The following is a 16,559-nucleotide window of genomic DNA, read 5'->3' as shown; positions in this document are numbered from 1 at the left end:
TACATGCATATGACACTTTGGGAATATTAATGAATAAAGAAGTTTTAAATCTAACAATAAAACCCAACATTAGAAAATGTATGAAAAGAAAACACCTAAAATATTGGAATATACTAAAAGAGGAAGTTATCAAAGGTTCTAAAGTTATTTACATGGTCAAATTTGGCCAAACAAATGGACATTTTATTTGTTCTAGTCTGGGTTTCCTATGCTATCCATAGGCCTTATGTGTAATACATTTGTGCAATAGAGTGTTTACATGAAGATTGTCTTGGTCGCAAAATTGGATCCTTATTTTTAATGTTTTTCTTCCTTTTTTTTAATATATCTAAATGTTTTAAAACATATATGATAATAATTTAGTGAACTGTAAATTTTTACAAATGGGTAGTAACTAACACTAAATTATAGCTTACTTGTTATGATGAATTATATTATCCGCTCAATGTTTTTGGAAGTTCAAAAGCGCTGTCAAAAGTGGTAGCTACACTTCTCTAAACCTAAACTTGAGAGAATATACCCAAACCCAAGCCCTATATGTGGCAGGTTCAAACAGACCCCTGCGACCATCTACCATGTGTTCTTGTCCAAAATGGATTTATGCTTAGGTTATTCAGGAATGGTTAGGTTATGGATTTATTGTTAGGCTAGGGGTTTATGGTTATGCAGGTCATTCTGTAAAAGACCTGCAAACACACCAAAAGTCAAATACTTGCCATGGCAATAAAATCTTTGTGATTGTGTTAATTGACAAATGCCTATTCAAGTTATGTATTTTGTAAAGTAACTGCAAGGCACTGCTCAGAGATATGCTTGAATAAACAGATCGGTAGGTGTGTAAGTAAATATATAGCTATGTGCTTTAGTAAATGTAAGTAAATCTATAGCTATGTGCTTTAATTTTACTGGAACGCAATCCTCTGGTTACCTCATGGATTTTCAAAATAAAGGTCCCGTCACCAACTATTCACCTTTCGGTGGTGAGCGATAGATGGCACTGGTGGTGTAAAACGCGACGCAGTCAGGCTAACGTAATGTCGTTGTAACGTCGTTGTAATGTCGATGGTAACGCGTCAGCTTTGTTTTGTTGCCTGTAGTCTCCAGGAGCGGCGGGACGCTTGAAATGAGAAGAGGCAAGTTATGTTATCGCTCTTCCTCTCCGCTTACCTAAGCGCAACGGACTACATATACACGCCTATACCTTTATCGATTCCTCACGAATGCACCATATTTAAAAGTAAGATTCTGTCGGTTCTGTCTTAAAGTATCGTTAATGGCAGTTATTATCAAGCAGCCAGCCAGCCAGCTAGCGTTAACTAGCTAACTCTACTCCTCGCACAAGCTAGCCAGCTAGCTAAGATAGCTAGGTTAGGTTAGTTAGGCTCTGTCTGAAAGTCTTTTTGCTCCTGATTTCCATCCTGGCTACAATAAAAGAAACCATAGTTGGCTAGATCGCTGGTTGCAGTTTTGATAGTTAGGAAGCTAACCTAGCTAGCTCAGCCCGCCAAGTGAGTTCTTGTTTGTTGTCCCAACAATATAGTTGGTGTGACCTTTTTTGACATCTAAATTGCTAATGAATAAAACAGTATTTATACAATGCTGTACACGTTGTTACCTTTAACGTTTTCATATGACTCTCTGGTCAAGGTAACAGAAATGGCACCCAAAAAGCAGAAGGACCACACCGCGAACATCTCTAGCTCCATCGAATCTGAAGACTTCAGTCTAGAGACCACAGTGCCCACGGAAGACATCTCGTCCTCAGACGAGAAAGATGGCTCACGTAAAGTCACGAAACAGCTACTGGAAAGGAAAGAACTGCTCCATAACATCCAACTCTTGAAAATAGAGCTGTCGCAGAAAAATCTCATGATTGATAATCTCAAAGTGGAACACCTTACCAAAGTACGGAATGCTATTAAATAAAAAAACAAAAACAAACCGTTATTAACTACATGGAAATAAAACAACTAACCCATATGATTAAGAGCATGCTAACTGAGGCCCATGTCTAGTGGCGTGAAGGCTGCTGATTAAGCTTTTTTTAATTTCCATGTAGTTAATGAAGTGTGTTTTCACATTTTTTTGATTGGAAGAGTGCCTTGTTTTCCCCTTTTATTTAATGTAATATTCCCTATAAAAGAGCACCTTCATCAGTTTTTCTTGGACGTTTTGCTAGACCATATATGTTCTTGGCAAATTTACTAATACTGACCTTCTAATATGATTTGCATATATTTAGATAATATAATCTTCTTTTGTCTTACATTAAATAGATTCTCTAGAATTTTTTTCTGATCAGACTAATTTGTATATATAGATTGAAGAATTGGAAGAACAACTGAATGACGCATTGCATCAGAAACAGGTGCTCGCCCTTCGCCTGGACAGTCAGCTAAAACTCCAACAGGATGAGAGCAGGTCAGACGCCAGTGATAAATATGCTAGTCCTCGAATATTTCTTGGATTAAAAAAAAAAAAGTTTTCATGCATGTCTGCATCTCTCTCAAATTCATAACTGGTCTCTCTCTGTGCCATTTTGTTTCCACCCTGCTTACATGTTGTACAGGAAGCAGCAGGCACTGAGGAAACAAGAGATGGATGGCATTTTGGTGCGGCAGAAGCAGCTGGAGGAGACCAACCGGCAACTGTGTGAGCGGGCCGGTGATGTCCGCCGCAGTCTTCGAGACCTGGAGCTGAGTGAGGAGAAGTACTCGGAACTGCGCGAGCTCCCAGAAGACAAGCTCTCCATCTCTGAATATGTGGCGGTGAGCGTACGGGGAATCTCACCCTGCAAGACTGCTCAGTTAGCTGTTTGACTTGAGCCAAAACTCAAGACAGTCCAGTAGAATAAGAAGTAAGGAATACTTTTTGTTGGACAATCTTGTTTTGCATGAAATGGTCCAACTTTATTAAATGCCCCCTAGGTTTGTTGTTTCTACAAACCTTGTTCTGTTTTTGCTGTTTGTTTTTGTAGGTTTGCAGTCTGCCAAATTTGAGTATGTCAAATGACTAATGATCCCTTTCTGATGGTTATCAAAAACATATTTTGGTACATGCTAATGAATTTGCATGTTTGCTTGGTAACCATTTTTAATTCCATATTTGTAACTGAGCTTGGTCTTCTTGTGTGTGCGTGTGTATTAAGGCTTCACAATTTATTCTATGTTACTCAAAGCAACAATTTGACTTTAGCAATTAACACCATTCACAAACGAGGACTTACAGTGACAAACGCCTTGCTTATTATATCAGCATGGTTATGAATCACTGAACCTCTCACCATGCAATGAGAACCACTCAAAGACCTTAGATATTCTTGTTCATTGTGCAAATGCTCAGTGACCAGATGGTCCCAGGCTCAGCGACAAGGTTTCATGAGATGATCCCCATTTGGAATCCTGGACCCTGGCAGATGGCTTCTGAAGTTATCCATGTAGAATTACCAGACCATGATTTGGCTGGCTTCTATGGTCCTAGGTCCGCTTCTATGAGACGGTGATGCCGTTGAGGTCACTGGTGACGGAGCTGCAGGTGAAGAAGAGCAACATGAGTGAGGACCTAGACAGCCATCGCAACCAGATCAAAACCCTCATGGAGGTAAGACCGATCCAAACACACATGCTTCTGGTGTAGTAAACATAATCCTTGGGAAAAGGTTTCAATCGGTGCAAGTTTTTCTATAATGTTTTGCCAGAAATGGTCTTTGGAGCGCCTGATCATAGCTGATCTGATAGTAGTATCTGTTGTACAAATTCAAATTTGCATTTGAGAGCATACTTATGGCATCTTAAACTACAAATGATTAATCTGTAACTGGTCTTATGTATATCTTATTTGGCTTTGCAACTCCATGAGGATCTTTTTGACAACCATACCTCAAAGGTCATCACAAAGGTCAAAACAGAGTTGCCCACAACAGTCAAGTTGAGCTTAACAGCGCACTGTTCAGCAGCGTTGGAGAATCTGGGCCTTCGGTCCAATTATTTTTTGGGTTGAGTAGCGGCATGGTTTTCCCCCGTTTTTGTTGACACTTGAACCTGCATTCAGAGCTACGAGGAGGAGAGGAGAGCCCGCTCTGAGCTGGAGCTCCGCTGTCAGAGGGTGACCCTGGAGCTGGCCGACACGAAGCAGCTCATACAGGACGATGACTACAGACGGCAGAACTACGACAAAGTCAAGCGGTGAGGGTGAGGAGTTGCCAGGCAGGTTATGCGGAATCAAGTTATCCTCCCGAGGCTCTGGCCCATTTAACACCCAACTCTGTGTTTCAACTTGTTGAGTTTTTTTCCTCCCTGCAATCCCTGCAATTTATGATCTTGTCAGTCAACAAGCTCATCTATTTGAAGTGCTTTGTTGTGTTTGGGGAGGAGGGGGCTGTGTCGTGGCTATTGATGGATTAACTGTGGGCTACAGAGGTTGAAGCCTGTGGTCTACAGGTGTGCGGAGCAAAGGGCTAAAAGAGACAAACAAGACTGGAATCTTTTTTTTTTTTTTTTTTTTTTTTTTTTTCTTCTCCCCCCCCCTGTTTTTACATTTAGCATTTCTTCGGACAAGCTAGCAAAATGCATTAAATGATGGCAGCTCCCAGGAACTTTGAGAGAGGTTCACAAACAAAAGCAATGCTAGAGCACAAGCTGAGAATACATAAAACTCCTAAATAAACCATATATTTTAGAACTGGTCAAGCAACTGTCATTTCTAACAGTCATTTGCTAGGCTCTAGTCCTGTTCAGAATGTGTGCCTATGTGTGCTTATTTTCCTGTTGCATCAGGTTTAGTGTAGACATACTGTTTTTAATGCTTCCTATTGTCATATTCATTATGATGTAGATCTATATTGCTCTTATTAAATTTCATAGCCTAGGACAACAAAAGGGCTTAATCTGACCATGGTCATGGTAAATGACCCTGTCCAGTGTTTGACCTTTAGTTTGTCTCATCAGCATGTCTGATACGTTCCCTTAAGCAGATTTATGTATGCTCTTCTAATATTGCGACTACCTGCTGTGAGTGTGTGAGTGTGTGAGTGTGTGAGTGTGAGAGTGTGTGAGTGTGAGAGTGCGTGTGTGAGAGTGCGTGTGTGAGAGTGCGTGTGTGAGAGTGCGTGTGTGAGAGTGCGTGTGTGAGAGTGCGTGTGTGAGAGTGCGTGTGTGAGAGTGCGTGTGTGAGAGTGCGTGTGTGAGAGTGCGTGTGTGAGAGTGCGTGTGTGAGAGTGCGTGTGTGAGAGTGCGTGTGTGAGAGTGCGTGTGTGAGAGTGCGTGTGTGAGAGTGCGTGTGTGTGAGTGTGAGTGTGAGTGTGTGTGTGAGTGTGTGTGTGCGTGAGTGAGTGTGCGTGAGTGTGTGCGTGTGAGTGTGTGTGAGAGTGTGTGAGTGTGAGTGTGTGTGTGTGTGTGAGAGTCGGTGAGCTCAGCAGTGATGGAAGCTAGATTGTTCTCGTTTGGCTCAGAGAGCGAGACGGCTATGAAGGGGAGGTGCAGGAGCTGAGAAAGAAGCTTACGATGACGGACCTGACACAGACCGCCCTGACCAAGGAGAGGAACGACCTCAGTAAAGCGGTAACGGACTCTCAGTAAAACGGTAACGGCCAAATAAATCTCGTCTTCATCCTTGCACTTTCTACTCTCCTCCTCTTCCCCGGCAGGTGGCCACCCTGCAGCAGTCGGTCACTCTGCTCCAGAAGGATAAGGACTACCTATCCAGGCAGAACATGGAGCTGAATGTGCGCTGTGCCCATGAGCAGGAGCGATTGGACAGGCTGCAGGGCCAGCTGGATGACACCAAGAAGGCCCGCGAGGAAGCCTACGACAAATATGTGGCTTCCAGGTCTGTGTTCGCGTGCCCACGGACTCCAGACACCTTGAGCATTGGGATCTGGGTTTAATTGTAGGGTCTTCACCCATCTGCCCACACACACACTTTGGCCCGACAGCTCATGAAAGACGCAGCAGTTAGCCGATCAGATCAGCCTTGTTTTGGTGTGCTGGGCACTGTCATCCCTGCAGAAAGTTCTGACCCTCCTCTCCACCAGGGAGCGCTACAAGACCGAGTACGAGAATAAACTGCGTGATGAGCTGGAGCACATCCGACTGAAGACCAGCAGCGAGATCGAGAGCCTGCAGCGTGCCTCCAAGGAGATGTATGAGCGGGAGAACAGGTGACGTCCTTGCTAAAGCCTGATGGCTCGTTGCACGCTCCCTACAGAAAAGCCCCACGAAGCCGCGCAAGCGTCACCTGCTGGTGTTCAAAGTCAGAGGCTCGTGCCCCTTTCAGCTTGTGTCCTGTTCCTAGCTGTTGTCTTGAATGTTTGTGCCACAATGCTGGAAGAAAGTCTGCCTCACATTGGCATACACACTTTTTCCTGTCTGTGCGTGTGTGTGAGGGAGAGAGAAGATTAATGTGTCAGACAGAAAACTGATAGTCTGGAGAATTTATGGTCCCAGTTGGACATATTGTGTTTTCGTGTAATAACTCACCAGAACAGGAACTATAGGGCTTGACATTTCACCTGATGAGTTGGATCCAGTGCATCAGAGCAGGGCTTTTCACCTCCAGTCCTAAGGCCTCACCTCCCTCCTATTACCCAGTCTTTTCTTTTCCCACCTTGAAAACAGGGTTTTCATCACCAGTTCTGCAGTTACATGCTTTCCCTGGTGGAGCATACCTGAACCAGCTCATGAAGGGCTTGATAATGAGCTGGTGCGCATGTTCAGGTGTGCTAGACCAGGGAAAACATGAAATTGCAGAATTAGAGCTGAAAACCCCTGTTTTAGTGCGGGGAAAACAGAAGAATCGTAAATACGTGAGGTATGCATCTGGAACCACTGTATAATGCCAGAACTCCTTGTCATTGGGAATCCTTTCTTTTGATAAAGAACTGAGATATCAAGTGTCAACAGACTTCACATGCTGTCCCATGGAGCCACGGGTGGTATTCCCTAAATGGCCACCAGGGGTGTTGTAAGTTGAATGAATTCACCTTGCTAAAGAACTAGGGTTAATTAGTCACTGAGGAAAATGATCATTTTAGCCAAAGGTTCAGTGATCTGCAGTACAGAATTTAAAAATGTCAGTTTAATGACTCCTATGTAGTTCTAATGCCTGATTAGTGATTCATTGCCCAATGGCTAGGCTGGGGTTAAGTCGAGGTTTTAACTAATATGGTGCATATTATGCTTTGGCAAATCTATATGAGGTCAGCACACTTGACATGCATTTCTAACTGGGCTGGGTTTCCCAAAAGCTCCATAAAACAAAGATTGTCTTTAAATGTTATAGCAAGAACACTGAACACTCGCTCTCTCTAGATGATCTCAACAATACAATGTTTCTGGGAAACGGGGCCCTGTCCAGACTCCAGACTTGTAATAAAATAATATATATATTTGTCTTAATTTTTCTTTCTTCCCTGCAGGAACCTTCGTGAGGCACGAGATAATGCTGTCCTCGAGAAAGAACGAGCGGTCAGTGCGGAGAGGGAGGCGCAGACCAACTACGACCGGCTCCTGGATCAGTGAGTTCCTGTGCATCCACACTTTAGACCTCTGGGAAACTGATCCCAGAACAGCCGTGGCTAGCCCTTTCTCGCTGAACATGCGTGACATTTTTCCTCATCACATAGCCAAGATCTTGGTTGTAAATTCATTAAAAAAAAACCCCCAGAGGAATGTTCTTTACAAAAGTATGACACAGAGAGGTGGTATGCACAGTCCACTGTTGTAACAGTGACACTTCCTGTGAAAGACACACTTTCAGAAGATGGGATTAGACTTCTATAGTAAGGCAATTCTATATTAATAGTACATTTTCATACCTGGAGGTCAAAGTCCTTTACATGAGGGAAAGATAAAAATAAAAAGGTAATGAAATAAGGGCATTAATTAAAAGAATAAGCTTGGCTAACACTGGAATAAAAAAGTAAAAATTAATTTAAATTGGATGAAAATAATTTAACGTGCAGTGTTAAAATGTAGCTGAAATAATGTACAAGTCTTCAAGCTCAATTATACACATGAGAATAGTAAGGTTTAATCTGTATTTAAAAATAGCTACATTTGGGAAGTCCTTCTAGAAATTGTTTTGGTTGTGTATAGTGCATAAAAAGCTAGACACTGCTGCACTGTGTTTTAGTTGAAATCCTGGGCTCTACTAACAGATCTGTATTTATTAGGCTAAGAAACCTACTGTGTTTATATGCTATAAGCATTTCAAAATGTATTTTGGACCTAATCCATTTAATGATGTATAGACTAGTAGAGTGTGGTGATTTTAGAATTGGCATAAAAAAAATTTGAATAGGCTGTGGATATTGAATGGTCTTTTGCGGAAGTTTGAGTTTCTTCTAGGCCTTAAATCTTTAGACATTAAAGCTTTGATTCTAGCTTCTTTTTTGAGATGATAGAAGGCATAGTATTTTGATATTTTGATATGCCTAGTGAAGATGTGTAGGATCTACCCAATTTATGTAAATGCAGCAGCAAGATCTAGTAATACCAAAAGTAATGTTTTATCATATGCAATTTTAACACCTTTTATAAGAGCCACCTATTTCTGAAAGTCAGTTAGCATAGTCTCAAGACATGTAGGCAAACCAAGATGCTGATGTTGATTTCTAAGATGCTGAACTTCAGTCTTTTATATTCAGTTGTATTATATTGTGATATTTTAATGAGGGTGAAGATAGAAATGGCATTAGGCATGGGCTGATGAACAATATTGAATATTGCAATTATTAAAATTATTAAATTAGTATGTTGGTACTAATTTAGTACATGCACATTTCCACCTGATTTTTTTCAAATTTCTTTTAACTATTCTCCTTTTACAAACACTCTAAAACAGGGTTGAGGGTTTCTTTAAAATGTATTTTGTTGCAGATTACTGATTGTTAGACACATTTTAACAGGTAATCCTAAAGATTACTATATTAAAGAAATGTAACTTAATTATTTTCCATAACTGTTGAATTACTTTTTAATGTATTGACTGCTAAAAAGTGCTGAAGCACTGGTCCCTTACATTGTGTCCTCCAACTTTACAACTGTGAAAAATACTTAGAAATGAGTCCCCATCTTAAAAACGTTTACCATTTGCCGACAAATGCAATATTAATATACCAAACTTAATGTTAATACTTTCGAACATGATTTATTTCTTAAGAAAATGTCAATGAATCAGAAAGGACTGGCCGAGCACCATTCCAGTAATCAAATTTAGATCAAGTGCTAAGTTGAATAGATACACAAAAGAGACACTTGTCTGAGTGTGCAATCTGGTTTTTACAAGGAATTCTGGCCAAGGACATGCCATCCCATCAGACGTTCAGAGATCTGAAAGAACTTCTGCAGTCCCCCTTTAACTAGACGTCCTGCTACCAGTTGTCACACTTAAAAAAACAAAACAATGTTGGCTTCCACCAAGGCGAGTTCTACCACATGCTGCTAGATATGGTGGTACCACCCATATTAATAGTACGTGCACACTTGGTCTGTCCTGTCCACACCACCCATATGTATGTGATTGTCCTCCACCCGCAAAGGATTCTTCACAGTCCTGTGGGCAGTGAGACTGCTACAGCACACCCATAAAGGTGTCATGGAGGTGTACAAAACTGTCACAATTCCAGTCTCACAGATTGGACCATTTTCATAGAAAGGTGCTCTGCTTTCTTCAGCCCCAGCGTCCTCAGCTGGGGATGCGTTCACTGATGGTTGATATAGACCAACTGTGTAGGTATTCATTCTCTGGCCCTTGATATAGACCAACCTACAAGCTCCTGCATTATCTTTCTGCAGGTCTCATTAGCCAGTCTGGGTGAGTGCAAACATTGTTCATACAGTGTCCATACAAACCATCATCACAGGATTTTATCATCTGATAACGATTAGATAATGTAAAAACATTTGACGTCCACGTCGCTGACTGACTAATCTGTGATTTATCTTCAAATAAACACAAAAGGAAATTAATTTAATCAAGATCACTTTTACTGAACATAAATAATGTCATGATACAAATATGCATATCCACAATAAACAAATCTCTTGCGTTCATGGTAAAAAAAAAAAAGTGCATTAATGTAAAGAAAGAGGCATGAATCGTTCATAAAAGTTCTCTCAGAAACTTTTGCTTCAATTCCTAAGTTGAACAGCAGTTGGCAATAGGTGGTTGGAGAAAGAATAAGGAGTAAATGGTTCATGTTAAGTTGTAATGTAGTAAATAATCACAATATTTTTAAAAGGCGCGCACACACAATAGAATTACACAATTACCCCCCAATATTAGGAATAATTACAAACATAATACTACGAATCGACTACAAATATAATTTAAAACATTTTTTTATTGCTTCTAGAAAACATATTTGTGTTGTGAAAAGTAAAAATCAAAAGTCAGCACAATTACTCTGTCCAGTGCCCACTGAATTTAAATTGCTGAAGTATTTTAAATCGCATGCATGTTGGTCTGAAAGGCTGAAAAGGTAAACGGATTAGCAGTTATTGCTGTACTGCTTTAACAAAAAACATTTCCTCAGAGGCTGGGTATCTGCACATGAATCAAAACTATTGTTGTCCTTTAGCGTAGCTTTTGGTTCTCCATCACTCTCCCACTGAGATGCTGCATTTAGACTTCATAGGGACTACACCAACACGGAAATAGTGCTATGATTATTAGAGATGGTAATCACTTGTCTAAATTTACATTATTGCCCAAGCCTTCAGGGTGTGGTCTCATTACTTTTCTGTTAGGTACTGAAAATAAATCTAATGTTTCTAATTTTATAGTGGAAGGACTTGAATATGTATTTAAATTTTCTCAAAAAAAGGTGTTCTGTTTTGGGTGGTTTATGTATTGACATAATTACTGAGAATGTAAGTGCACAAGTACACTCCGAGCTTAAAGGTACCCTGCCTAATATTTCAGTCTGATCTGCTGTACCCCTGAAAATGAGGTTTGAAGATGCTCGACTTGTTATATTCAGAATTCAAGTAGTGCTTGTTGGCACGTCTGCACGTTTTTCCCTCCATACCACAGTTTCTACAGAGGACCAAATAAACGTGTGTCGTCTGTGTCTGTGTCTGTGTGTCTCTGTGTGGAATAGTTGCTGCTGTAATGTGTGTGAACACTGTATAGTTAATGAGTCATCATTCTGTTCCTATGCCCCAACTTCATGTGTTGGTGGAAGGGGGGGTCTGGTGATGCCACCAGCCAGTTCTTCATGCTTTGTGCTGAAGTGTAGTGCATCAGTGAAGCCACATGCAGCCAGCATGGTTCTGCCCTCTGGTAGTGGCTAGAGGGCTTGCTTAGCAGTGACTAAGCTAGCTGCTTGGTACAGAGCAAGTCTGTTACTGTCAGTCATATCAGCCAGATCAATGACTAATAAATGCCACTGTCTTCTTGTCAACAGCATCTCCTCCTGTATGTTGAACTATGATGGTACATAGAGATATAGCTGATAACTCTTAGTTACACTGCTGCCCACAAGGCTTGTTATTGCATCCAGAGTAGAAGAAATCACCACGCCGCCCCGGTTGCTGTAGAAAACAGTCATGAGGCTTTATTTCTTATTGGTATACTCCATGCGTAATGATCTTTATCAAATGCTATGTTTTCCTGTGGCATCACCATGGAAAATACCTGTTTCTGATTAGTGTGTCCATTATTCGTTTATGCTTTTATATAGGGACACGGTGCTGTTGGTAGTATATGCATGAGGTGGGAGACTAAAAAGTTAGATCAATAAATTAAATAAACGGGTTGCATAGACAACAATGTTTACAACAGTAAAGTTTAGAACTGCAATTTTCACTACTGAGTTGCCGTGTGAGTCCATATAAATGAGAGAGACAGACAGATGTTCTGCTGCTGCAAAGAAAAGGCTTCCTGTGAAGCAGCATTGCTAGAGCACAGGCACAGTATTAAACAGGCACCAGCGTAGCGTGCTAATGTCCTAATTACCCAGTTCCCTCACCTGCCCGTAACTTGCATTCTGTAATGTACTGAAGTAGTTACTGTACTTTATCCTGTACTTGCCCTGCTGGGAAAGTTGCTCTCTTGTAAGAAGCCAGATGCCTCCAAAGCCCCGCCGTGGCCTAAACCCCTGTAAAGCATACTCCAGTGAGGACACACTGTATTGTCATTATTTAGGTCTGTGATCATGTCATCTTATAAACGACACAGCAGATTAGTTCTGAAATCAGCAAATATCCATTTAAATGTATGGCATTTAGCAGATGCTTTTATGCAGCTTACAATAGTTAATGAGTGCAGTTTGAGCAATTGGGGGTTAAGGGCCCCACATTGGTAGCTGGGCAGTGGTGGGGTTTGAACCAGCAACCTTTTGGGTACTAGTCTAATACTTTTACTCCTGAGCCACCCCTGGAGGGTACAGCATGGGTGTCAGTTCAGGAATGATAAAAGCGAAGGAGGGAAACAACTGTCCTTTTAGAAGTTAATACCTGTAATTATTGTTCATGGCGGTATTCATTAGAACAGAGTCAGACAAACATCAGATGCCTGCCGTAGTTTCACAGGCTTCAGAGGGAATGGCTATTTCTTGTTTGACATGACATCTTTAATCATGGCATCATTCTAGCTTATTTATTTTTCACATTAGCCCATTGTTGCCTGGGTTGCCTGACATCCAATCAAAGCGCGGTACTTAAATCCTAACCATGCTCCTTTGGCGTCTATGCCCTTGCCAACTCTTATTCAAAATGAAAGGTGGAAAAAAATCCAAAACATTTTAAATCTGATGGGATGTTTACATTGCTTTACGTATGTTTCATTCTCAGAACACAGCCAGAAAGTCTTCAGTAAATCTAATTTTGCAGTCCCTTTTTTCCCTACTCTTGAGAAGAGTGCAATTAGTTATTGAGTCATCATTCTGTTCCTGTGCCCGAACTTGATGTAGTGTTGGTGGAAGGGGGGGGTCTGGTGCATGGATCTACTCGGGTAGGTCTGGTGATGTCACCAGCCGGTCCTTCATGCGTTGAGTCATCTCTGTGCTGAAGTGTAGTGCGTCAGTGCAGCCCACTGCAGGTGCGCCGCATGCAGCCAGTGCGGTTTCTGCCCTCTGGTAGTGGCTAGAACAGTCAGTGGATCTTGGTCAAGAGTGACTAGCCAAGCTGGTCAGAACAGAGTGAGCTATTTGCTACCTGTGGAGACTGTGACCAAAGCGTCCATTCATATATGAACATTGGAATGTGAAACTAATTAAATGATTCTAAATCATTCCAGAGGTGCAGTGTTATTTCTGAGTCTTCATTTCTCTTCAGCACTGGGTATAGCGCACATATGACTGTTAGGATATATCAAAGGTTCAGTCAAAACGTTTTTTCTGTTGATTTACCTTCTGTACTCGCAACATTATTTTTTAAATGATTATTTCCTCTTCATATATTTACATGTGATCGTATTAAATAAGTTATAAAAAGCAAACTGAGGTAAAGGTAGGCCTTCTGCGTACAGACACATGCAGCTTTGGGTCTGGCTGTGACTTATTGAAGACATGCACGTGGGACGCGTGAGGTAGCCCCCTCAGGTCGTGCACAGTGACGTACGTGTTGCCTGAGCAAGCTTTCCAAACTGCCTCAGAGGACTCGCATGCTACAGCCTTGGGGGCTCGTACAGGATCAGCGTGTTCTTCCAAACTTGGCATCGTTAATGTTCAGAGCTGCCTTTTTGAAGTGTCTCTCTTGAAAGTGCCAGCATGTCTGCTGCTCCACCCAGAGAGCGCACCGGGTGAAAACGCCGCTTGGCAGTAATTAATCGGTTAACGTTTGTTGTTAATACCTCGTTTGGTGGCTGCACCTCTTCAAGGCCTTGACTTGCTCTGGCTTTGCAGGATCTTTTCTGGTTTATATGTTTCTTAGAAAATTTGTTTCTTTGTTTTATGTATGTATTTTCCAAGCTTTCCTATCTTTGACAGCTTCTTTCAGTTCTTTCATTTGCATGTTCATGTCAGCCTTGATTGTATCTAACCAACGTATTCTTTGGTGTCGACGTCTTCTGGACCCACTAACAACGCCGAGCATTAGTGATGTTTCCGGGGAATTGGCTCGCATGACACATCTGAAATAGGAGAGCTGCTGCTTGGTGATTTTGCCCTCTAATGTTTTTGGTTTGACACGTTCTAGAACCGTACTGTTTGTGACCATATCCGTCCACGAGATGCACAGCATTCGCCTCCAACACCATAGCTCAAAAGCATCAATTTTCCTTCTGTCTGCCTTTTTCAGGGTCCAGCTTTCACATGCATACATGGGAATTGGAAATATGATTGCATTGACCATGCAGATTTTTGTTGCAATGGTAATATCTTTATTCTTCCATATCTTTGCCATCCCTTGCATTGCATTGCGGCAATTCTTCAGTGCGATTCTTCGTTTGTTTTCTGGCCCTGGTTCGCCACTGCAGTTGATCTTGGATGCTAGGAAGATGAAGTGTTGAACCGATTCGATTTCTTCATTGTCGATTTTTATATGTGCTCTACCATTGCCTGTTGTCAGTTTTTTTGTTTTCTTGATATTCAGGTACAGTCCCATGCGTTCACTTTCTTCAAGTCGGATCAAATATTTTAGGTCTTTTATGCTTTCTGCAAGCAAAGTTGTCATCAACATATCGAAGATTATTGATATTTCTCCAACCAATTTTCACTCCAACTGACGATTCATCCAAATTGCATCTTCTCAGAATCTTTTCGGCATACAGATTGAACAGGACTGGCGATAGAATGCAGCCTTGTCGCACGCCTTTCTTGATCTCAAACAGGTCAGTGTTACCAAAAGCTGTTCTGACTGTAGCTTCTTGTCTTATACAGAGCAACTGAATTAGTTTTACCAGATGTCCTGGGATGCCCATTTCCTTCAGACATTTCCACAGCTTGACGTGTTCAACACAGTCAAAAGCTTTGCTGTAGTCAATAAAACGCGTACAGATTCTTTTGATATTCACGGGTCTTCTCCATAATCCAGCCCAGATTTGCAATTTGATCTCTAGTTCCGCGTTCCTTACGAAATCCAGCTTGGACATCTGGGAGCTCCCTTTCAATTAATGTAGCCATGTGTTTCTGAATAATCTTCAGTAGAATTTTACTTGCATGTGATTTTTTTTTCCTTCTTTTTTTTTTCTTTCATGGAATAGTTTGCTTTGCTGTGTGTTGATTTGTTTCTTTCCCACAGTTCATCTGGATCTTTCGCATTTGTGTCCAGTATCTGAAATCTATTTTTTATTTCAACTGCATATTGAACTGGGATGTTATTTGTGTCAAAACGTTGCATTTCAGGAGACCTTTTGATGGTGTTAAATCGTAGTTTGATTCGTGCAACAAGCAGCTGATTGTCAGAACAACAATCCGCACCAGGAAGCCTTTTGACTGCTTGCATTGAGCTCTTCCTTCGTTGTTGACAGGAAGTGGTCAATCTGGTTGCGGTGTTGTCCATTTGGAGCTGTCCACATATATAAGCGGCGTTTTGGTTGCTCAAACCACATGTTTGCAGTCAATAGATGATTTTCCTGTCCGCATTGAATCAAATGGTCACAAGCCTCATTCTGTTCTCCTAGTCCAAATTTTCCTACAACTGGTTTTTCCTCTCCCGCACCTACTTGCATTGCAATCTCTGGCAATGAAGATGGTGTCCTTGGCGGGGACTTGGTCAATTGCTTGCTGGAGCTCCCCATAGAATTTTTCTACATCTTCTTCTTCTTCTGTGTCCGTGGTGGGAACATAAACCTGCAGGATTGTAAGTGAGCGAGGCTTTGCATTGAAGCGAACAGAAATGACTGTCGCTGATGGCGTTAAAACATTGGATGACCTTAGCGATTTTCCTATTCGCTATAAGGGCTACTCCATTGTTTGATGTCATTTCCAGAGTAACTGTGTAATTTTCCAGTGTAGCTCGCTAATACCAAGAATATCAATGCTGAGTCGTTCCATTTCAGCTTTGACTATGTCCAGTTTGCCTGTATTCAGGCCATGCACGTTCCATGTCCCAAAGTTGTGAAACTTCGTTAAAGGCAGGCAGTTTCTTTCACCTGGGGTGGGATCAGCAGGCTGGAGTCCACAAGGCTTTGTCCAGCTCACATCATTAAATCCCAAGCTACTTGAAATTCATCCTTCTCCTTCTTCTTCCCTGGCCGATTGTCGGGTGCTTTCCGGCCCAGGGGGCCCACCTTCCGACACCATATACGAGTCTCTTCGGTTTTGTTCCGATAAATTATTTTGGCAAAAATAGTGGAGTAGTTTTCCATTGCTATCTCCCCCCCTTCCCATTAATCTGGGCTTGGGACCAGCATGTAGCTGTTGCCAGCCACATGGCTGGGTTGTTTTATGTATAGAAACCAAAGCAGAAAAAGGCCAAGCAGTCGGGATGTAAACGGTGAGGTCTCCCTTAGCACCTAACCCAGTCAGCCTCTACCATTTCATCACTGCTGCTGTGGAGGGGGTGTACATCTCCCCCCCCACCCCTTGGTGTGATGGTTCTACCTCCACCATTCTCCCCAAGTCCAGAGCCCTTATTTGCCCATGTCACAGGCGCGCAGTGACACTGCATTCCAGT

At 41.8% G+C, this 16,559-nt stretch overlaps 1 protein-coding gene across 1 annotated transcript in view; it reads left to right on the top strand.

The window, feature by feature from the left end:
• Positions 1–1,104: 1,104 nt before the first annotated feature.
• pibf1 (progesterone immunomodulatory binding factor 1) overlaps positions 1,105–16,559 on the top strand; it is a 31,055-nt gene continuing 15,600 nt past the window's right edge. Inside the window, exons 1-10 of the mRNA XM_035535138.1 lie at positions 1,105–1,237; positions 1,648–1,905; positions 2,321–2,421; positions 2,570–2,768; positions 3,481–3,600; positions 4,051–4,184; positions 5,450–5,558; positions 5,645–5,826; positions 6,032–6,157; positions 7,415–7,513. Of these exons, the coding sequence (XP_035391031.1) occupies positions 1,657–1,905; positions 2,321–2,421; positions 2,570–2,768; positions 3,481–3,600; positions 4,051–4,184; positions 5,450–5,558; positions 5,645–5,826; positions 6,032–6,157; positions 7,415–7,513 (1,319 nt within the window). The 5' untranslated portion in view covers positions 1,105–1,237; positions 1,648–1,656. The remainder of the gene's footprint in view (positions 1,238–1,647; positions 1,906–2,320; positions 2,422–2,569; positions 2,769–3,480; positions 3,601–4,050; positions 4,185–5,449; positions 5,559–5,644; positions 5,827–6,031; positions 6,158–7,414; positions 7,514–16,559) is intronic.

Source organism: Electrophorus electricus, chromosome 16 (genome assembly GCF_013358815.1).
Source record: "Electrophorus electricus isolate fEleEle1 chromosome 16, fEleEle1.pri, whole genome shotgun sequence".
Lineage (NCBI taxonomy): Eukaryota > Metazoa > Chordata > Actinopteri > Gymnotiformes > Gymnotidae > Electrophorus > Electrophorus electricus.
This window is presented reverse-complemented; position numbering and strand designations above follow the sequence as displayed.